The sequence below is a fragment of the Narcine bancroftii genome, chromosome 2, assembly GCF_036971445.1.
Source record: "Narcine bancroftii isolate sNarBan1 chromosome 2, sNarBan1.hap1, whole genome shotgun sequence".
NCBI lineage: Eukaryota > Metazoa > Chordata > Chondrichthyes > Torpediniformes > Narcinidae > Narcine > Narcine bancroftii.
This window is the reverse complement of record NC_091470.1, coordinates 34,265,528-34,289,160: the sequence shown is the minus strand read 5'-3', so window position 1 is coordinate 34,289,160 and position 23,633 is coordinate 34,265,528. Positions and strand designations below refer to the sequence as shown.

The 23,633-nt window shown below is 39.1% G+C and overlaps 1 protein-coding gene across 10 annotated transcripts in view; it reads right to left on the bottom strand.

Moving 5' to 3' along the window:
* The window catches only part of ppp2r5eb (protein phosphatase 2, regulatory subunit B', epsilon isoform b), a 175,724-nt gene that overhangs the window by 71,031 nt on the left and 81,060 nt on the right, over positions 1-23,633 (bottom strand). For all 10 annotated transcript variants that reach the window (XM_069916250.1, XM_069916245.1, XM_069916244.1 and 7 more), the window contains 6 exons: positions 21,717-21,913; positions 19,621-19,722; positions 15,009-15,101; positions 13,521-13,651; positions 10,435-10,494; positions 9,481-9,589 (listed from right to left, as the gene is read on the bottom strand). In XM_069916250.1, coding sequence (XP_069772351.1) covers positions 9,481-9,589; positions 10,435-10,494; positions 13,521-13,651; positions 15,009-15,101; positions 19,621-19,722; positions 21,717-21,842 — 621 coding nt within the window. In that variant the 5' untranslated portion in view covers positions 21,843-21,913. The remainder of the gene's footprint in view (positions 1-9,480; positions 9,590-10,434; positions 10,495-13,520; positions 13,652-15,008; positions 15,102-19,620; positions 19,723-21,716; positions 21,914-23,633) is intronic.

The window sequence follows — 23,633 nt, the reverse complement described above, 5'->3', positions numbered from 1 at the left end:
TATTTAAAATGTCACTGGCCACAGTGGAGGTGCTGGAGGGTGGCTCATGTTGTTCCATTGTTTTAAAAAGGCTCCAAAAAGTAAACCTAGTAATAAGAGGCCTGTGAGTCTGATGTTGGTGGAGGGAAAATTAATGGAGAGTGTTCTTAGAGATGGTATATACAATTATTTGGAAAGCCAGGGATTGATTAGGTATAGTCAACACAATTTTGTACAGGGTAGATCACGCTTAACAAAACTTATAGAGCTTTTCGAGGAGGTTACTAAGAAGGTGGATGAGGGGAAGGCTGTGGATGTTCATCTATAAGGCCTTTGACAAGGTTCCACATAAGAGGTTAGTTAGGAAGATTCAATTGTTAGGTATTAATGCTGAAGTAGTGAAATGGATTCAACTCTCTAGTTGGATGGGAGATGCCAGGGAGTATTGGTGGAAAACTTTGTCATATTGGAGGCTAGTAACTAGTGGAGAGCCTCAAGGATTGGTACTGGGTCCATTGTTGTTTGTTATATATATATATTAATGATCTACATAGCATGGTAAATTGGATTAGTAAGTATGCTGAAGATACAGATTGATGGTGTTGTGGACAGTGAAGAAGGTTATCAAAGTTTGCTGTGGGATATAGGCCAGTTAGAAGGGTGGGCTGAAAGATGGCAGATGGAGTTTAATACTGATAAATGTGAGGTGCTACATTTTGGTAGGACTAATCAGCAAAGGTTATACATGTTAAATGGTGGACAATTGGGGAGTGCAGTTGAACAAAGGGCCTTACGAATTCTGGTACATAATTTCCTGAAAGTTGAGTCACATGTAGAAAGGGTGGTGAAGAAAGCATTTGGTACGTTGGCCTTCATAAATCAGAGATTGAGTACAGAAGTTGGGATGTCATGTTACAGTTAACTAAGGCATTGTTGAGGCCAAATACTCTGTGCAGTTTTAGTCACCAAATTATAGGAAGGATATAAACAGAATAGAGAGTATGCAGAGGAGATTTACAAGAATCTTGCCTGGGTTTCAGGCTTTGAGTTGCAGGGAAAGGTTAAACAGGCTAGGATTTTATTCCGCAGAGTGTAGAAGATTAAGGGGTGATTTGATAGAGGTATTTAAAATTATATGGAGGACAGATAGAGTAAATGTGGATAGGCTTTTTCCATTAAGAATGGAGGAGATTCAAACAAGAGGACATGGATTGAGATTGAAGGGGGAAAAGTATAGGAGAAACATGAGGGGGAATTTCTGCATTCAGAGTGTGGAATGAGCTTCTGGGCGAAGTGGTAGATGCAGGTTCAATTTTAATATTTAAGGAAAAGTTAATATTTAAGGAAAACATGGATGAGATAGGTGTGGAGTCAATGGGACTAGGTGGGAGAAGATTTTCGGCTTGCACAAAAAGAGCTGAACTGGCCTGTTTCTGTGCTGTAATTGTTTTATGGCTATATGTCTCACATCCATATAGGAGAGAAGGAGTGACAACGGCTCTGTAGACATTCAGCTTTGTGGAGACATTGTGTTGGTAGCACTTTGGTGTGCAGCCTCCCCAGAGCCTGGCTGGCCTTACAAAGACCCATCACTCAAGACGATGCTCCCCAAGTATTTGAACCTGTTTACATTTGTCAGCTGGATGTCGTCAACAGTGATATTTGGTTATATGGTGCTGGTGTATGGCACGGACTAATGGAGTACTTTAGTTTTGCTCAGGTTGATGGTCAAGCCAAAGAGCACAGCAGCATCTGAGAATTTGTCCAGCATTAACTGTAGCGGAAACTGCCAAAATGTTTGGCCTGGAAGTCAGCCTGAAGAAAACTGAGGTCCTCCATCAGCCAGCTCCCCACCATGACTACCAGCCCCCCCACATCTCCATCAGGCACACAAAACTCAAAACGGTCAACCAGTTTACCTATCTCGGCTGCACCATTTCATCAGATGCAAGGATCGACAATGAGATAAACAACAGACTCGCCAAGGCAAATAGCGCCTTTGGAAGACTACACAAAAGAGTCTGGAAAAACAACCAACTGAAAAACCTCACAAAGATAAGCGTATACAGAGCCGTTGTCATACCCACACTCCTGTTCGGCTCCGAATCATGGGTCCTCTACTGGCACCACCTACGGCTCCTAGAACGCTTCCACCAGCGTTGTCTCCGCTCCATCCTCAACATCCATTGGAGCGCTTACATCCCTAACGTCGAAGTACTCGAGATGGCAGAGGTCGACAGCATCGAGTCCACGCTGCTGAAGATTCAGCTGCGCTGGATGGGTCACGTCTCCAGAATGGAGGACCATCGCCTTCCCAAGATCGTGTTATATGGCGAGCTCTCCACTGGCCACCGTGACAGAGGTGCACCAAAGAAAAGGTACAAGGACTGCCTAAAGAAATCTCTTGGTGCCTGCCACATTGACCACCGCCAGTGGGCTGATAACGCGTCAAACCGTGCATCTTGGCGCCTCACAGTTTGGCGGGCAGCAACCTCCTTTGAAGAAGACCGCAGAGCCCACCTCACTGACAAAAGGCAAAGGAGGAAAAACCCAACACCCAACCCCAACCAACCAATTTTCCCCTGCAACCGCTGCAATCGTGTCTGCCTGTCCCGCATCGGACTTGTCAGCCACAAACGAGCCTGCAGCTGACGTGGACTTTTTACCCCCTCCATAAATCTTCGTCCGCGAAGCCAAGCCAAAGAGAAGAACTGTAGATCACTGTGTGCGCACCAAGAGCACAGTCATCACCAAAAAGGGTTTACGTGAATGTCTGTAGTGCACTTTGTCCATGCGTTCAAGCAGCGAAGGTCAGAGAATCGCACTAATCTTGGATCTACAGCTGAATTTTGCATAATTACAGACACTCTCCAAATTAACTCGTCTTTAATGGATCACATTCCTGAGCCACATTTCAAGAGACAGGTGTCTGAGGAATGTAGAACAATACAGCACAGTATAGGCCCTTTGGCCCTCGATGTTGTACCGCCACATAAAAAAAATCCTCCCTATCCCATAACCCTCTATTTTTCTTACATTCATATGTCTAAGAGATACTTAAATGCCCCCAATGTTTCAGTTTTCACCACCATCCCTGGCAATGTATTCCTAAGTGATACTTAAATGCCCCTAATGTTTCAGTTTTCACCACCATCCCTGGCAATGTATTCCTAAGAGATACTTAAATGCCCCCAATGTTTCAGTTTTCACCACCATCCCTGGCAATGTATTCCTAAGAGATACTTAAATGCCCCCAATGTTTCAGTTTTCACCACCATCCCTGGCAATGTATTCCTAAGAGATACTTAAATGCCCCCAATGTTTCAGTTTTCACCACCATCCCTGGCAATGTATTCCTAAGAGATACTTAAATGCCCCCAATGTTTCAGTTTTCACCACCATCCCTGGCAATGTATTCCTAAGAGATACTTAAATGCCCCCAATGTTTCAGTTTTCACCACCATCCCTGGCAATGTATTCCTAAGAGATACTTAAATGCCCCCAATGTTTCAGTTTTCACCACCATCCCTGGCAATGTATTCCTAAGAGATACTTAAATGCCCCCAATGTTTCAGTTTTCACCACCATCCCTGGCAATGTATTCCTAAGAGATACTTAAATGCCCCCAATGTTTCAGTTTTCACCACCATCCCTGGCAATGTATTCCTAAGAGATACTTAAATGCCCCCAATGTTTCAGTTTTCACCACCATCCCTGGCAATGTATTCCAGGTACCCACAACTCCATGTAAAAAAAAAACTTACCTTTAATGTCTCCCTTTAACTCTCCCCCCTCCCCCCCTTAACTTTGTACATATGTCCTCTGGTGTTGGCTCATGCTGCCCTGGGAAACAGGTGCGGGCTGCCCACCCTACCTCTGCCTCATAACCTTGTGGACCTCGATCAAATCTACCCTCATCCTTCTCTGCTCCAAAATGAAAAGACCCAGCTCTGCTAACCCTGACTGATAATACTGGTTTCCCAAGCCAGGAATCATCCTGGTAAATCTCCTTTGTACACTCTACATACCTTCAAACATCCTTCCTATAATGAGGTGACCAGAAAAGAACAAAATACTCTAAATGTAGTCTTACCCAAGATTGGAAAAGAGTTTTAACATGAACTCTCTGCCCCTGAATTCAATCCCCCATTAATGAAAATCAGCATCCTATATGTCTTCTTAACTATCCTATCAACCTGTGTGGTGACCTTGACAAATGTATGGATTTGCACCCCAAGGTCTCTCTCAAACAACCGACCATTAACCTTGTACTCAGCTTTCTGGTTACTTCTTCCAAATGCATCACCCCACACTTATCTGGATTGAAATCCATCTGCCACTTTTCTGCCCAACTCTGCATCTTGTCCATATCCTTTTGTAACCTTCAGCAACCTTCATCTCCATCCACAACTCCTCCAAACTTCATATCATCCACAACTTACTGGTCCATCCATCTCTCTCTTCATCCAAGTTATTTATTAAAATCACAAAGAGCAGGGGTCCTAGAATAGATCCCTGCAGCACTCCACTAACCATCGACCCCCAGATAGAATATTTTCCTTTCCTACTACTCTCCACTTTCTTCCAACAAGCCAACATTTTATTCATTCAGCTAATTTTCCACTGATCTGTTTCTCATTTGGGACCTTGTCAAATGCCTTGCTAAAATCAATGAAGTTATGGGGAGATATGGCAGGAGATTGCCAGAGGCATGGCAGATATTTTTGTGTCTTCATTAACCACAGGTAAGTTGCCAAAAAACTGAATACTAGTTAACATTGTGCCTTTATTTACATATGGAAGCAAGGATAGCCAAAGAACTATAGACCAGCGAGAGGGAAAGTTGCTCGAAGGGATTCAGAGAAACCAGATTTATTTGCATTTGGAAAGATAAAGACTGATATGGATTAATGAGGGCTGGGTGGTGAATAGTCTCAATATAGATTTTAGCAAAGCCTTAGACAAGGTCACACATGGAAGACTTGACTGGAAAGTTTTTTTTTTAAATCATGTGGCAAGCCAGAATATTAGGTAGAAAATTGACTTGGTGGAAGAAGGCAGAGGGAGGTAATGGAAGGCTGTTTTCCAGATTTTGAAATCTGTGACCAATGGTTCACTACAATGGTGTATTTGTTGTTCATCATGACTATTAATGATTTGGATGAGAATGTAGGTGACAGATGACACCAAAATTGATGGTAATAATGCAGCCATTTTGGCTATGGCTCCCTAGGATTCTGGACAAAATTTATCCTCCCACCCACCCCCACCCCCATCCCCACCCCCACCTTCCCTGTGAAGCATTCAAGTTTTAGTTTCTTCTGTACTTTTCTCCTACCAACTACATTTAAAAAATGATGTGAGGCAAGGTGAAAAGAAAACAAGGCTTTTAATTAAATGTGCTGTGGTCCCCAGGGGCTGCCATAGAATGGCTGGTATGGTGGACAGTGAATAAGGTTGTCTAAGGTTACAATAGGATGCAGATCAACTAGGAAAGGGTGTAAAAGAACAGCAGGTGGATGTTAACTTGGACAAATGTTAAGTGATGCTGCAAAATTGTAGCTGAATAAACATCTTGGTATACAAGCACATACAGTACAACTCCGATTATCTGAAATGGTCAGGACCAGACCGATTTCGGATGACTAAATTTTTCAGATAACTGGTCTTTTTTTAAAAAAAAACCAGCTCAGTAGCAACAGCAAATCATTTGTATCAATGTTAAAACAATCATAAACAAAGCAAGACTTTTTAAGCATTAAAATAATGTTTAATTCTCACCAAAAAAAAACGTTGGCTGCCGCCAATCCGACACATTCCCAACTTGCTGCTGCCAATCAACAAGACATCCCAACCACCGCTGCCGATCCCCGACATATCCCATGACTCCCACCAATCCCCAGGGAGTCTTTCCAGACTGATAGAACACTCACTGGTGAGTCAGTAAGCTCCTGTCTCCTGTGGGCTCATTCCAGCAGGGGCTATTCCAGCTTTGTGTCCCGGTTCTCAATTTTGGAGCCTGACACAGACCCAGTATTTGTCTGCGCACACTTCCCCTCCCAACTGCCGATGATAATAACTGACACTTCCCCACTGAGATCCTCATTTCTCTCTGGGAGCCTGAGGTCCTGGCTCCTGCCCAGGACCCTGCTCTCCTTGATGAAGCTAGGATAAGGCATTCTTCTAACTGCTTCTGGCTGGGAGACAGTGGCATGTAGTTTGAGAGGGTGTGTTGAAGAGAAAAGTCAATAGGGGTAGGTAAAGAAGAAATGGAAAGAGAGCGGGGAGGGAGTTACCTGAAACGAGAACAATTGTCGTTCAAATTTCATGTCGGGTGAAATTTCTTTTTCCAACATATGAGATCAGTTCGACTCCAAAAAAGTTTTGAATAACTGAGGATTTCTGATTGTTTCAGATTTCCTAATTTATCCGAAATTTTGTAGACATGGATAACGCCACTTCTGTGTCAAAAAAAATTCTGATAAATGATTTTGGATAATCAGAGTTGTACTGTCGTTCCCTTAAAGTGGTAACACAAGGTAGACAGGCCGGTGAAGGCATCATGCATGTCTTCATCAGTCAAGGTACTGAGGACATGGGTTGGGATCACGTTCTTGAGCTGTACAACATATTAGTTAGACTGTACGTGGCAGTACTGTGCACAATTCTGGTGACTGCACTCTAGGAGGATGCGATTAAGCTAGAGAGGGCACAGAAAAGAATGACAAGGATATTGTCTGGATTGGAGAGCTTGGGTCATCAGGAGAGATGGGAAAGACTAGGTCTATTTCCTCTGGAGTGAAGGAGGCTGAGGTATTCATGGAGATATATATCATTCTGAGATGCATGTGTCTGTTTCCCATGGTAGGGATGTCTAAATTGAGAGGTGACGCTGAAGGTAAAGGGGAGGAGGTTAAAAAAGGATCAACAGCACCATAACTTGGCTGAGGTTATGTTCAAACATTAAGTAGCTGGGGAAGGAGAGTCCATACTTATTCAAGCTGCTTAACCATGCCTCAAAACGAGACACAGGAGTCACTGTAGATGCTGGTACCTGGAGCAGTAATGTTGCTCAACCTGCTGAGTTCCTGCACCAGAATGCTTTTTGCCTCTGAACAACAACTTTCATTTGCATAATAATCTTAAACATGGAGTAATTTCAGAAATGTATGCACAAAATGTAATGTCCCAGAAAAGAGATGTTAACATCATAACAGGGCAGATACTTCTATCAAGTAAGAGCTTTGACACTGCAAATGGTCAAACTAAAAGTCAAAACGGTTTGATGAGCGACATCATAAACAAACACAAAAGTTTCAAATACCTGTATTGCAAAATATAAAATTAGGAACTTGTTCTTGCACCCCAGATATAGCAAAGCCCCAAAGGCACTTTCCATTCATTTCACACTAATTTTTATACAGCAATTGCAAACAAAATTTTCACACTGAAAAAGTAAACCAAAAAGTGCTTTATTTTGTTCTATAAACTTGCCTGGCATTTTTCTTTGAGAATAATTTTCAAATCAGTGTTCATCCTATCCTTCAAAAGGATAGGCAGATATTTTAAGAGCTAAAGATGATAAAATGGCAGTTAAATGCCAGTGAGGTTTTTTTAAAAATCCACCTACATTATATATGTAGATTGTGGAGGAAAACATGGCCTCCCTGTCTGTATCAAATATTGTGGATTGTGGAGGGTCATGTGTCCTCCCTGTCTGAAACTTATTTGGAATTCACATCACCTGCCAATCACGGTTGGACTCCAGTTGCCCATTACTGTACTCGTTGTCGTTGGCTCATTTAAATTACTTAGGGTTCTCATTGGCTAGTCGCCCAGCTCAAAATTGCACAAAACATCCATGTAATTTACATACGGTGAGGAGCCGTATTTCTCTCTCTCTGCCTCCTGGTCAAAACCCCGAACATGGCTTCACACCAGATCACTACTGTGGCCATCGCTGGAAGAGTTGCAATTAAGGTGTGCACTACACTTAAGATGAGTCGCACCCCCAATGGAGTGTGTTTGAAGGTCCCTGTCTATGGAGTGTGTACACGTGTACGAGTATGTAGAAGATAGGCAGCCACTGATATCAGAGTCCAACCTGGGTCCAATGTGAATGTCTATATAGTTGTTTAGAAGTTGAATAATTAAATATCCCGTTTGTTTCCTGTGTATTCAATTACCTGTAATTGTTGCACATGTTTCCAACGCAGTTCAACTGTGAACCCACCAACCTGATGCTTTCCAAACACTACAACCACCACATACATTTACCTTTGTATGAAGATTAGAGTTAGTAAACTTTAAGTGAAAGTTCAGCTGATTTAAAAACATACTTGTCAATAATGATAAATTTAGCTGGAAGCGTGTCGTCTCACTACTATTTATTAATCTGTTAGAAAAGCTGCGCATGAAATGTTCATAACTAACTTGAATAGAGCACTCAGCTTAAATCACTCATGACAATTCTGGTATCAGCTCAATAGGTTAATTTTCTTGGGAAATGCTGCACAGAAAATGAAGTTTCCATTGGTGAAACTTTGAAATATTTGTGCTACTGGTGTCTAAAAGCTGATTTTTTTTTAAACTGGTATTTACATTATTATACAGTTTTGAGCAGTAAAGTTGAGTAATGCATTCACCCTCCATTTGGTTTTATTGTCAACCTCTGTTCAATCTTTTCAAAGATGCTATCGATTTGCATAAAATAGACAATAGAGCAAAATACAAGGTGTCTGCTTCTAACAGCTTTGACAACTATACTGTGCATATGTCAGTGAGGTACTATTGGAAAACCAGTGGCTTAATTATTTCAAAATTTCTACAGTGGATTTTAAATTGAAAAATTAAAGTGGTTTGAAAAATACAAAGAATGAAAGCACTTACATTTTAAACATAATACCATTTTGCAAAACAATCAAGTCAAGCAAAAACATCATTGTAAATAAATCACATGCTAAATTACAGGCAAACAATAAACTGAAAAATCATGAGACCATGGAAAACGAGCAAAATGTTGTGTGAATTGATCATTCAGAAGAACAAATGATAGATTCAGAATTGTTGCAAATGACAAAAGGGTAAGATTGAGTCAAATAGGGTTGAACCGATTCAGAGGCGAAATGTCACTCCAAATAATATAAAGAATTCAGTTTTATACTTTTCAACTCTGGATGAAAAAATTAAAATCCGTGAGATCTAAAACAATTTGCAAAGACGATTATCAATTGTTAAAGAGAATTATTAAATAGTCATATGTCTAATTGGAATAGTTTCTAGATCAGAAAACAATTAATTCTATATTCTTATATGGAAGCTTAATATATATAGTAGAATGAGAACTTGTATTCAGCAGTTTTGACCAAAGTTCTCAAATGAATGATATCCAGGGTGATTCCCTGCCCTCACAGAAGAGAATTTTATTTCTTCATGTATTTGGCTGAATATTAAAAGGTAACAATAAAATTGTAATACAAAAAATTCAAACATCATCTTTACCTGTGCATGGAAAAGTGATAGGCTCCTCACCGTATGTAAAGGGAGCAGCACCTTAATCAGAAACTGCTTGTGTTCAGCCTTGAGAGGCAATGCAAACCCATTTATTATACTGTTAAAAGAAAGAGAAAAATATTATTTACCTTGTACAACAGACTCGCATATCTACAATCATAATTTAGAGATTTTATAAAGGATCCAAATTAGAAACCCATCCAAATACAGAAATGATCATCTTGAACAAAGGAGCTAAAAAATACTCTTCAGTATATCAGTCATTATTGCATCATACTTCTCAAGTTTGAAGTTTGCATGTCCTATTTCAACCCAAATCATAATGAAGGATTACAATATATGCAAGGTTGAATTTGAACTCTCACATTTGAGTATTTATAATATTAAATAACATTGAAGAAAACTGTCCATGCTTTAAGAAAAGCGCCACCTGATTTTCAAAAGACCAACCAAATTCATAGCATTTTATGAAGAAAAAACACAGGTGGCATTAATGTTAAATATAATAATTCTCCAAACTGTCTGTACAGTTAACTTTTGCCTTGTTTTTTTTAAAAATTTCATTCCAAAATAAGTGCTGGGCCGGGGGGGGGGGGGGGGGGCACGAGTAATGCAGGTCAGCCTTAACTTAAGAAATAGTATTTGTAATTGCAGCTGGATTCATTCCTGCATTTAACTATTAAATGTTCAACAATGATCATCGAGGTTTTTTTTCTCTCAGTAAGAATAACAAATGCTGAAACTGAGTGTACGTAAGAGTGGCTGAGATTGAATCATGATGTTTCCACAAAGAAATTGTTACCTGACACTTCCTGCTTTGACTCAGAACTAAACAACAACCATTTGAGAGGTACCAGAATACTATGCAATTGTAACCCAGCTTGATCCACTACAGGAAGAGAAGAAACAATTAGAAATAAACCTAAATGCCTGATTGCTTACCTTCCTAATATTTCCAGAAGCTCTGCTACACCATTAAAATGTTCAGTTTCATAAATAAATCTGCAAAAAGAAAGCAAGTCAACCACATGCTAAGCAATAAACTAAAAACGATTTTAAAATTACATGCTTTCCTAATAAATATGCTATTTTTCCCTTTGCAGGTAACTTCAATTTCAATGTCTTATTTAAAGGCCTGACAGGTATTCCACAGGAGATTTTTTCCACCCAGAAAGAATGTGGTGCAAACAAAACAGCTTTCTACCTTAAATGTTCTTTTGTTTTGCTCAAAATTGACCTTTTCCTTTTCATGACTTAACATAACATAACAATTACAGCACGGAAACAGGCCATTAGGCCCTTCTAGTCCGCACCGAACCAAACACCCCTTTCTAGTCCCACCTCCCTGCACAATGCCCATAACCCTCCATCTTCTTCTCATCCATATACCTGTCCAACCTTTTCTTAAATAATACAATTGACTCCGCCGCCACTATTTCTCCTGGAAGATCATTCCACACGGCTACCACTCTCTGAGTAAAGAAGTTCTCCCTCATGTTACCTCTAAACCTCTTCCCCTTAATTCTTAACTCATGTCCTCTTGTTTTAATCTTTCCTCCTCTTAATGGAAATAGTCTATCCACATCCACTGTCTATCCCTTTCATAATCTTAAATACTTCTATCAAATACCCTCTCAACCTTCTACGCTCCAAAGAATAAAGACCTAATCTGTCCAATGTCTCCCTATACTCTAGATGCTTAAACCCAGCTAACATTCTGGTAAACCTTCTCTGCACTCTCTCCACTCTGTTTATATCCTTCCTATAATTGGGCGACCAGAACTGCACACAGAACTCCAAATTAGGCCGCACCAACGTCTTATACAATCTCAACATCACCTCCCAACTCCTATATTCCATGCAATGATTGATAAAGGCCAGCATACTAAAAGCCTTCTTCACCACCCTATTCACGTGAGTTTCTACCTTCAGGGAACGATGTACCGTTACTCCTAAATCTTTCTGCTCGTCTGTATTCCTCAATGCTCTCCCATTTACCTTGTATGTCCTATTCTGATTCTTCTTACCAAAATGAAGCACCTCACACTTATCAGCATTAAATTCCATCTGCCATTTTTCAGCCCACTTTTCTAAGCAGTCCAAATCCCTCTGCAATCCTTACTTACAAAGTTAGAGAAAGTAATGCATCTTATAAACTATTTGGCTCAATCACTGTCTACCCTACTCCCGTCACTTCTGGTAAATCCAAGCTCTTGTTCATCACAGATCCCTTTAGCTCATATTGGTGTGCATTCAGTCATGCTGAACCAAAGCTGTGAACACCTTCCTGAATCGCCTTCCCATCTTGCTTTCTTCAAAACCTTTTCTTTTAAATGAAATTACTAGACTTTATTGAGCAAATAAGAAATTATTGGAGGAACTCATTAGATCAGACAGCGTCCATGGGAATAGACACTGTTAACATTTCTTGTCAGATCCCTTTATCAAGATCAAAATAAAGATAGAAAGGAAAAATAGTGGAGGCAAGAAGCTTGAGGTGAAAGGGTATCGGACAGAGGTGGAGAGACAGGTAGAGGGAGAGACCTCTTGGAAGTGGGAAAAAAAGTTAGAGAAGCAAAAGGTAAGCACAGGAGTAGATAAAGAGATGGAAAAAGCAGAATCAGATAGGCTTGGTGGTTACCCAACAAAGTTCATATGATGTTCCTCAAGTTTACATTTGGCCTCATCTTGATTATGGATAAGGCAGAGGACAGACATGTCATTATACGAATGGCTGGGTTAGCTAAAATGGTTGGCTACAGACGCTCTAATTTTGATCCACAAACTCAGCTCTGTATTTGTAGGCATCATCCTCGACAATCCCAATTTACACTAGGGATGGTACTGCCTGGAGAGTATTGTAGAACACAGAACCAAAGGAAACCTAGTTCTATGAAGGTGGCAATTCAGAAGGACAAGGTGATGAAAGTAGGGTTTGGTCTGTATATTGAGTACAACAGTTAGTTCCTCTTGATTCAGCTGTACAAGGCATTCTGATCATCCAGCTCCTGGAATGACGTCACTAAATTGGAAGGGGAGCAGAAGAGATTCATCAGAATGTTGCCAAGACTGGAGGCCTTGAATTATAGGGAGAGGTTAGATAAGTTGGTCTTTATTCTGGAGCGTAGGAGGCCAAGCGGTGACCGTATAGGTTTATAAAATCACGCAAGGTATGTACAAAATTAATGCTCAATCTTTTTCTCAGAGGATGATTCTAGAACTAGAGGGCATAAGCTTAAGGTGAAAGTGGAGAGATTTAAGAGGGATCCAAGAGGCAACTTTAATACTCAGAGATTGGCCTGTATCTGCCAGTGGAAGATACTTTTGAAAGATATTTGGACAGATTTATGAATAGAAAGGGCTTAGAAACATATGGACCAAATGCAGGCACATCATACTAGTCTAAAATGCCAATTTGGTTACCATGGATAAGATAGGTCAAAGGGGCTGTTCTTTGTTTTATGATTCTACAAGTATCCATTGCCTTCCTGTAGATGGCAACCTAAATTTCACACTTTATTTCAACTGCAGCCTCAACAAAGTTTTATCTAACTTATAAAGAAGTTCAGTGAAGCAGAATTATTCAAACTTGGGGATTAATTTGGTCTTCAAAAATGCACCTATCAGTCTCACTGGTGGCACAAGTAATGGCTCAGTAAAGGCAAAGGTCTGACTTGGATGTCATTTATACAAAACCTGGACAAAGACATGATTGCTTCTATTTCCTTAATAACTTTATTAGTCCTAGAAACTCTTTGGAGCATCTGTAACCACATTAAAGTGTAATGTTCCTCATCACAAACTTTGGTATTACATTTCCCAATGTTGCGACTGTAACTTGAAAACTGTTAAATTTGGAGTCAGGGAAAAATTTAATTTCATGATCGTAAATTGGCATTCAATAGTCTCTCTTTAACCACTACCGGTAACTCCATAAAAACACTATTTCTAACTGAGAAACATTTGAGCATAAAGATTTAATTACTTCGGAAACAGCTTTTGACAAGGCAAAAAAAAAAATCACTTACTGTAGAAAAATATTGTTAATTTGTTTTCGAATAAATGCCCTAAGTCCAAGAAACTTTCCATAAATTCTGTGCAAAACAGTCTTTAGATAGTCTCGCTCCCGGGGATCTTCACTGTTGAACAGCTCCAAAAGCTGAAAAGAACCCAAAAATTATTTGCTTTGCTCATGTCTGGATCACAAAGTTTATGAGGTCTTCAATTCAGCAACCTGAACATTGAAGTCTTTACAAATACAAGAAATAGCAATCTTCTATCATAAGAAATTTAAAAAATACTTATACAGTAAAACCCATTATCTGGAATTCAAGCAACCAGCAAAGAAATTGAGGAAAATAAATAGGTTAAAAGTACGAAAGTTTAAAATTGGCGCACCTCACAGTTAGTTCACCAATCACGCAACACACAGTCTCAAGCAAACTTATCCAGCATCTACCAATCCCCCATTTGTGCCAGATACCAGGGTTTTTTCTGTATCAATATTGTTCAAGTTGCACTATGCTTAAGATGACTTGAAATTGAATGATAAATTGAGGGATCAAATATTTTACAGAGTGCTTCACACTTTTGAAATTTGTCAGATTCTGGTGACACACAGACCAAGATCAGTGACTGATTATCAGTGAATTTTTGAATCCCACAGAGAAGTTGCACAAACAAAACAATATGTAAAAATCCATTCTTGAAGAAATAATTCAAGGGAAGACTCAGAAGTTAAGGGAGAAGAAACAAAAGAAAGCCAAGGTTAAAACAGTTCAACCAATTTACAATTCTGTGTTTTTATGAATAATAACATGATTTGAAAAAAAATCAATATCAACACGTACGTGTGAAATTCAAAATCAATTTCAGTAAATTCACTGCTGTCTTGTCTGTGATAATATTTAACAGGGCCCAGAGTTCTTCATTTTCACATGATCAATTCATCTGCAAGATATGCCAATTCCAAACAGAAAACAAGACTGATCTTGTGTGTTTAGACCAGAAAATATTACTGATTTCTTTTGGGGGTCGGTGGGGGGGGGGGGGGGGGGGGTAGGGTGGAATATTTCCATGAAAGGGATCGGTGAAAGAAACAAGATTTTCTTTTATAGTAAGAAACCTCTGAATAAAATACCTACAATTTCATCTTTGGTTATGTTCAATCACAAAACACAGAAAACAAAGAAATCCTGAACAAATGAATAAGCTTTCAAAGCAAGCATTAAACTTGAAATCAGCCAGCCTGATTTGGGCAAGAAAATAATTTCATTAAAGTATCATGGTAATCTTGTGTTCGGATTAAATATATATATCATAATTATAATAAAACCTCCTCACTGATTAGAATGCACAGATAATGTTTACAAAAGTAGTTTCAAAGCATATTGAACAACTCACACAAGGCTGATATTATTGAAGAGTACATTGATAAACTACTACAAAACTTAAGGTTTGATAAAGGAAGACAATTCATTATTTGCTTAGTTAGAAAAGGCAGCATATATATGTACCTGCAATATAAATTTCTGATCTACATATTTTTTGGCAATGCTGGGCTGGAATTCTTGACTCTCTAAAAATCGAATGAAGAATTCATATACAAGCTGGAACAGACCATAAAAATTAAATTACAAAGAAAGAATAATTATTCACATCCAAATGGAAAACTTTCAACACAAGTCAAGCATTTATATGTAACCTTTGCAACCAATTGCAAAATTTATATCCATGCCAAATAAATCCAATAGGTGACCACATATAAACAAAACTTTTCAAATTTTAGTAAATTTTAAGACATATTGCAACACGTGAAATTAATAAGCATGATCCAAAATTACACTGGTAATTCTTAAATGTAAAGATTACATAGGTGAAATTACACAGAGGAGAATCAATTCTAATGAAGGGAATACCTTTGGCCTGCCCCCTGTTAGGTCTGCTTTGTTCATGAATGAGTGAGACAAACACCAGGCTGAGTCGAAATCAGGGTTCTTTGTTCTTTATTACCGGATTGTAACACTTGCGACTAACAAGTTAGTCGGAGAATGCATTCTGCCGTTATCAGCAAAATGGTGATTTTTTATACCCTTGGATACATGCTTAGAACATCATCATATCATTACTTGTCCAATGACTAAAACTGTTGCTATCCTTTCCCTGCTAGCTTCCTGCCTCTCAATCCATCAATGTCTCTCTTATCTTGTAAGTACAAGGATGCATTCACATCTTGTTACAGCCCTGCACATTCCCATCTCATGATGTTTTACCTAACAGGAGTACAAGGACACCTCCCCTTCTTGTTACTGCCCTGTACAGGGTAACTCCCTACACATTCCCATCTCATGATGTTTTACCTTACACCCCTCATAATAACAGTAAAACCATTGCAAAGGCTGAAAGTGCTGAGCTCGGTACCATTTCGCCTTGCAGAAGCTGGAAGATATTGCTCTTGCAATATTCTTGATCTAAATGAAGAACCATTGTCCCAAAAGCTGACTCTAATCAGCCAATATAAAAATAAGGAATATAATTTTCATTGTCCAAATATCCTGGAATATTCAAACCACCTAATGTGAACTGGTTTGTAAAAGTTTTCAGATTTTGCAGACTGTTCCCAGAGGTCAAACACCAAGCCTCAGTCATTACCTTCTCCATCATAGATTTTAGTTTCATTCTTTATATCCTTGAAAAACTCCATTTGAGGTAATAAATGACACTAATTATTATTATTTCATCCATATTATAAAACCACATGACCCATCAAGCCTGATCAAATGGCTGATGTATTTTTTCTCTCAAATTCATTCCCTTCTCCCCATAACCTTTAACCCCCTTACTAATCAAGAATCTATCAACTCCTTTAAATATACCCAATGACTTGGCCTCCACAGATTTGCCACCCTCTTGCTGAAGAAATTATTCTTCTAGTCAGCTGTGTGGCATGTACTCAGAATTTAATGTGAATGCATTTCGCAGATACAGGGCAGGAAATTAACAGACATTTATGCGATTGGCTGTTTAACAAATGCAGGAAAGATGATAGCAAAAAAAAGTTGTGTTTTGCAAGACTCCTTCAAAGATAGTGTAATACTTATGCAATCAATGGGTTATTTTCATTGTGACAAACAGCCCCATTTTTGAAATAGCTGCCTCAACACATGCTGGCTGTATTGATATACCATTGAGAGCAAAGACTGCGCTGTACACAAAATACGTAAACATCTTTTTCTTTTGTTTGCCCTGTAAAGGCAAACATTATACAAAAATGGAGGATTCATTGAGGAATGAAAGAGAAATAAATGTATATTATATTTTGATGAGACTATTTAAAGTTTCAATTACAGTACAAGTCTGATTATCTGAAATGGTCTGGACTGGGCCTGATAAACTTTTTTTTCAGGGAACCAGTCATTTTTTGTAGCAGCAAATTACTTGTAACAAAGTTTAAAATTCAACAAACAAGGGAAGGCTTTTTAAGCATTAAAATAATGTTTAATATCTCACCAAAAAACTACTGGTCGCAGTCATCATCAATACCTCTCCACTGAGCCCAAGGTCCGCGCTCCTGCCAGCAGCCTGATGCCCCTGGTCAGTTCGGGTCCGAAAAATATTTGGATAAATGAGGATTTCGGAGAATCCAATTTCGGATAATAGGAGTTATACTGTATATTCCTTGCTTTAGAAACTGATATTTATAGAAGAGCAAATAATCAATTTCTAATTTTTCAACATTCCATCTGGGTTCTCTCCAACAGAATGGCATTAACACAGAGTTCTCTGGTTTCTGTTAGGTCACTGCCCTGTCTCCCTCTCTTCTCCATCCCCTTTGTCTCCTCTTCTCCAGCACTCCACTCCCTTCGCTCTCCAGAGAGCTATCCCCTCCCATCACCTCAACTTTTTGCCTGTAACCTTTTTGCCTGCTCCTCTCCTTGCCCCCATGTCCCCCCAACCTGCTTTTTACATTGTTACATATCTTGCACAATGTGCTGCAATAGGCAATGAACCAGAGTACTAATTTTATTTCTAACTCTTAAACTATAGTCTTAACACTACATCTATCCCCAGCTATATACAGGTATCTAGTGTGTGGGTGAGGGTGAGGGATACCCAAACCATTACAGACCAGGCCAAAATCCAGAAAATTACTTCAGATTTCAGTATTTCAAATTCAGTGTTGAAGCATAGGCCTTTGAAATTTGATGCCCAGAATTAACGTTGAACTGATGGGAAGACTAGAATTGTGGCTGTTACAGACTCATGAATTCTTCCTGCATTATCTTTGAAGAAATATTCATCCATACGAGCTGTGGTCATAACACTCCTGGTCCTTTTCTGAGACTCGAACTGGGCGGCCTCCACGAAACTTCCAAGACCCTGGGACCGGTCTCTCTAAGTAACTTCATTGTTAGTCACAATCAAAATGACGCACTTTGCTTCCCAAAAGACCCTCCTGGCACAGGTCAATCCACCAAAAAGAGTATGCTTTGCTCTGAATTCAACAAAAATGGTTGGCCACAAGAGTTGCTTTCAAAAAGCTGCTTTACCTTTAGCAGTCAAAATGGTTCTCCCTTTGCAAAATCACAATGTTTTTGCGAATGTATCGAATTCCGGAACAGACTGTGACAAACCTTCCCTCAGTTCTTCCAATGTATCAAATTATCGCTGGGCTGTGACATGTGTTGTGCTTGTGTGAAATGTTAAGTGTTAACTGTCCATTCAGTCCCTCCTGTCTATACTAGCCCTTACAGGGATAATCCCATTTCACTAAAACAGGAGCTTGTAATAGCGCATACCTTGATGAAGGGACTGGGGCCCAAAACTTTGGCTATATATCTTTATCTTTGCTACATTAAGAACACTGCACGTCTTCCTGAGTTTCTACAGCAATTTTGTATAAACTTAGCTACAACCTCAATCATTCCTTTGATTGGAATGCTTAATGTTGTACACAATATAACTCAAGTTAAGTAACTGAAGAAGTATTAATAAATATTTTGTTGATAAAACAGACCAGAGACCTGGATCACAGGATGAATCAACTATTAATGCTCTTCAAAATTTTCTATTAATGGTCATCCCAAATGCAGACAATGTTGAAAAGGCGCATGCCAAAACAAACAGTCCAATTACTTGAACTGAAACAAAAATTGAGATTGAACATTGCTAAGTTAATCAAGGATCGAGCTGAAAATAATTGAAGCATTCAAATGAGAGCAAGATATGGACCGTTTAATGTCCATGATATGCTCTGTGACATTGGGTGTTATGCGACGTGGATGTTGTGTGAAAACCGTTTTCTATCCTTAGCAAAGCTCTATGAGATACTGTAGTGTACCTGTAAACCTTTTTTGTTAAGTAGGGATAACTGTGGGAACCGGCGTGGGCTGTGGGGAGAGAGCAGGGCAGTGGGATCAGTTGGAATTAATATTGGGTTGTGGGGAGAGAGTGGAGCAGTTGGTATACAGTATACAATTTCCTATAGTTAGCAATCACTTTTTCTAAACTGCTGTGGCCTTGGTCATGATAACTAAATAATTATGGAACTGCGGACCTATATGCGGTCGAATGTTGTCCGAACAGACATTAAGTGGCATATGCCTATAATTACCTGGCGATGGTAATGGACTAGATTTCCAAAACTAGCAAAGATAAATTGCTCAAAGCCAAATACCAACATAAAGCTGGATTCAGTGATTAACTTAGGAGCCACTACCAACTGAAACAATCGTGAAATGTTCAAGATTTGAATGGAAAACAAAATTATTTATTTATGTAGAAAAAAACATTCTTTAACAAGAGGCCTTATTTAGTCTGAATATAAATATTCCTCATTCCCATTACATCATTGATACTCAAGAGCTCTCCATGTCCCAAAGGAATAAAACATTCATTAGCATCATCTATTTGACCATTTTTTTTAAATGGTGATTGTTATTTTGTGCAATCCTTTGTTCATTCTAGTCAAAATTATTAAATTCAAATTTTAGGGGTGGCAAGTTTAGATTTCCAGCAATCTGAATGCTATAGTCTGATGAGAAGCATTGTATTTGAAACTTAAATTACTGTAGAGTTAGATATTAAATATTAAACTATGATTCTTCAATAAAAACTTGTTGAGTTCACCTGCAAATGAGGCCAGGATGCTTCCAGTGTTGGTTCATCTTCCTCTGGATCAAACTCTGAAGTATCAGAAGGTGGAAAGGTCCTAAATATATTTAAAGAAACCTATAGCAAAATGGAGTATAAAATTACACTAGTTTCCTTCTCACAAACCCTTATAAATGTTATCTACTTGATCAGAAACAATTTAGAAAGACAAAGGCAGTGGTTGACACAGTCAGTGTTGGAAATACAGTATCAATATCACCAGATTGAAAATTAATGTTGTCTTCAACATCACAACTCAAAATGATGCAGATATTCAGAGGAAAAAAAATCAACAACATAACTGGTAAGAATATTGTAAATAGGACAAATTAATCTTGAGTAGCATGCAAAAATCATTATTTTAATTTTCAGTATTTTATCAGTATGAATGAAGATTAAACAAGCATACCTGATCAACTTATCCTTTGGTTCTTGTACTGAAATGTCAGTACAAACAAAATAATTATTAATGAGCAGATACTATATTTAAAGTGTTATATAGATTCAACTTAATGGTTCTCTTCAGTGCTTTATGACACACATAAAATAATCAATTAAACAACATATACAGATGTAAACAGACTAGTCATTCCACCACCACCATCAGCGAAATGTTCATATTTATCATGATTTTCAAGGAAACAAAAAATCTTTTAAAAGCTATCAACCAAAATGAATTCTGTACAATAAACACTGACAAAGCATGTCTTGTGAAGGGCAGGTTTGTATTAAGTATATTTGCTACAACATTTATGAAGCTGGACATGATGCATTTCAAAGCAGATTAATTGGTTGGCATTATCCAGTCGATTCATCATTACAACTTTGATCCACGACTTTATAATGACTACCTGTAATGTCCATCACTGTTTGAGCCTTATTTGATCAAAACTTGGACCTTTATAATACGAAATGCCAAGTTCAAAGCAAGCAGCTGACTGCAACATTTTCAAAGGTAATGTGCAAAACATTGGTCTGCTTGATAAATTCCAGTAATACTCCAATAATCCAGTAACACTCCAATAATCCAGTATGTTCAGTTCTTTTGTGGTAATGGACGATCTGATATTCTAGACTACTGAATGTTATGCTTATATATGTTTACATATATATATATGTTTATATATATATATATATATATATATGCTTATATATGTTATGATATATGCTTATATCATGGGTTAACCCCATGATTATTTTAATTCACTTTAAAAATAAAACTGTTACACAGTAAATAAATTTTCCAGCAAAGCTTCCAAGTTTAAATGGAGTGGAGGAACCAAGGTACAAGAGGAAGCCTAGAACTAGGGTCCCGGTGAGCCACCTACTGAACCATTGGAATTTACGAGTAGCCCATTAGTGAAGCCTGCAGAGCCTTGACAAGTTCATTGTCAAATGTTCACAGATGCAGTGATAAAGTTTGATTTTCAAGCAGTCCATCTTGATAATAGTACAGAGATACAGAATTATAGAGAGAGACTCGATAGTACAAATCAAAAGCAACATAATTTTACTTTTATCATTAGGAGGTCCATCCAGGGGAATTATAGCAGCAGGAAGAAACTGTCCTTGAATCTGATGGTATGAGATCTCATACTTGCAAAACTTCATGACAGGAAAGGGGTGGATATTGAATATGAATATTTTAATATGTTGGCTGTCTTTCCAAGGGTTAAATGGAGGGGAGGATGTATAATGGTCTGACCTGTGTTCACAATCCTGTGCAATTTTACTGTATTAAGTTTTCATTTGATTCTTAATTTATGTTTAATTCATTTGTTTTCCTTTAAAATACACTATGCCACTCAAGAGAACCAGCCAATTGAATTTATATTAAACCATTTACACAGGAAGACTCCACATTGTCTTTAATTTTGTAAAGCAAAAGCAAATGCTGAGCAAGAGGTTTTAAGCGAAAGATGAGGTTGCAATGGCCAAAGTAAATTGCAGAGTACAAAGTTTTAAGGTGCTGTGATTACCAGAAAATAGTAGGATTAAGAAAAGATGCCAAAAAAAAAGTCCAGGTAAGAGGAAAAGATCTAGCAAGGATATGCAAATTTAAAAATTCTCACCATTTTAACAACTTCAGAATACGTGTGTTCTGTCAAGATTCCTCGACCCACGGCAACAAAATCCACCAATTCGCTTAGAGTCGAGCGCTTATACTCCTTCATTTTAAGGTCTGTTAATGAATCCATGAAATCAAATACAACACAACACTGTTGTAACTTTTTCTGAAAGAGTGTTACCTTCTCAGTTGTAGAAACGTCTGCAAAAGATCAAAAAAATTAATTTACAATAGATGAGAATGATAGCAACTGTCTAGTTGAAAGCATATGTATTTACATTTTTAAACACCAGTTGATTTTCAAAACTACTTGCATTAATGCAAGCAGGAAGTCAAAATTAGTTTCCAATCATTCAAACAAACCAATAAAAAAGTAAACCAGTATAATAATAAAGCATTTTTCCTTGAGAACCAAATACTGTGCAAATTCAGGAAACATTCAAGCTTGTCATGTGAAATATAATTTCAAAATCATATTTTACTTTTATAAACACAACAATCAATAAAACTATCCCATTAATCCCCAAAAATACTTAGTGACCTCACTATCCTCAGTTGCTTTTTTTTAAAAAAAAGGGGGATGGAGGGGAAAGAATATGCTGCTCTGATTAAATACATGCTGAAATATATTTCTGTTGTAATAACAAGCACCTCTTGCAAGCCTCAGTTATATTACAATACTAAATAAATGGAATCCATTCCATTCGCCCGTCATTTCCACCCAAGAAAACGAAGAAATACTTTGTGTACTTTTATTCTGGTCACTAAGGATAGTCTCATGAGTCAATTTGTACAAACAAAAACATCTATTCAGCTCATTTTACACAATTACATTTGACAAGGACAAACGATAGAAACAATTAGTTGACAGCTGTCCCACAGTTCCAGTGACCTCGGTTCAAATGTGACCTCAGGTGCTGAATTATGCATTTTCGTTTTGTATTTGACAACCTGGATTTGCATTTGACAACCTGGATTTCCCCAGTTTGCTCCTAATCCCAAAGCTATTGTTAGGTTAATCAACTACTTGTGGCGGCTCATCACCAGGCAGGTGAACCGGCCCCACTTGTAAGCCACGTGGCGGGGCAGCTGGCCAAAATGGTGCCGTCGGGGGGGGGGGGATTTCCCTTCCTTCCAGTGCTGTTCTCAGCCAGGTCCGGGCTGGGAGTGTAAGTGCAGCCCAAACCCTGAAATAAACTTGTCTGCTCGCTGAGCTCAACTCGTCTGGTTGTGTGTGTTCTTTCAGGAACAGTGTCGCTGCCGCTACAATTGGTGACCCCGACTGGTTCAAACATCTTTGAACCCATCATGAGCGAGCCTGGGATCAGCGCTATAGCCGTGAAACTGCCTGAATTCTGGGTTCAGGAGCTGGAGACCTGGTTCGGCCACGCGGAGGCCCAGTTTCACCTCCACCAGATTTCGTCCAACATGACCAAATTTTACTATGTGGTCGCTGCCCCGGACCAGGCCTCCGCCAGACACGCACCCACCCGCCGAGGACAAATACGAGACCATCAAGCGAGTGCTTACCGGGTCCCTCGGACTATCCAGACACCAGCGTACCGTTCAGATGCTGCATCTCGACGCCCTGGGGGACAGGTCCCCAATGGAGCTGATGGATGAGATGCTCGCGCTCAAGGGTGAGCACACCAACGGCCCAATCTCCGAGCGCATCTTCATCGACCATATGCCCGGGGACATCCGGCTACTGCTGGTCCAGGAGAGCTTCACCGATCCGAGGAAGGTCGCCCAGAAGGCCCAAGAGCTATGGCTCGCATGATTCCCGGAGGGCTCAGTGGCCCAGCAGGTCACGAGACAAGGGCACGACCACGCCAAGCGCGGCCCTAGTGCTGCGGTAGAGCACCCAGCCCCTGCAGGGACCCTCAAGAGCATAACCAAGGCTACAGCATCCGCTTCAGGC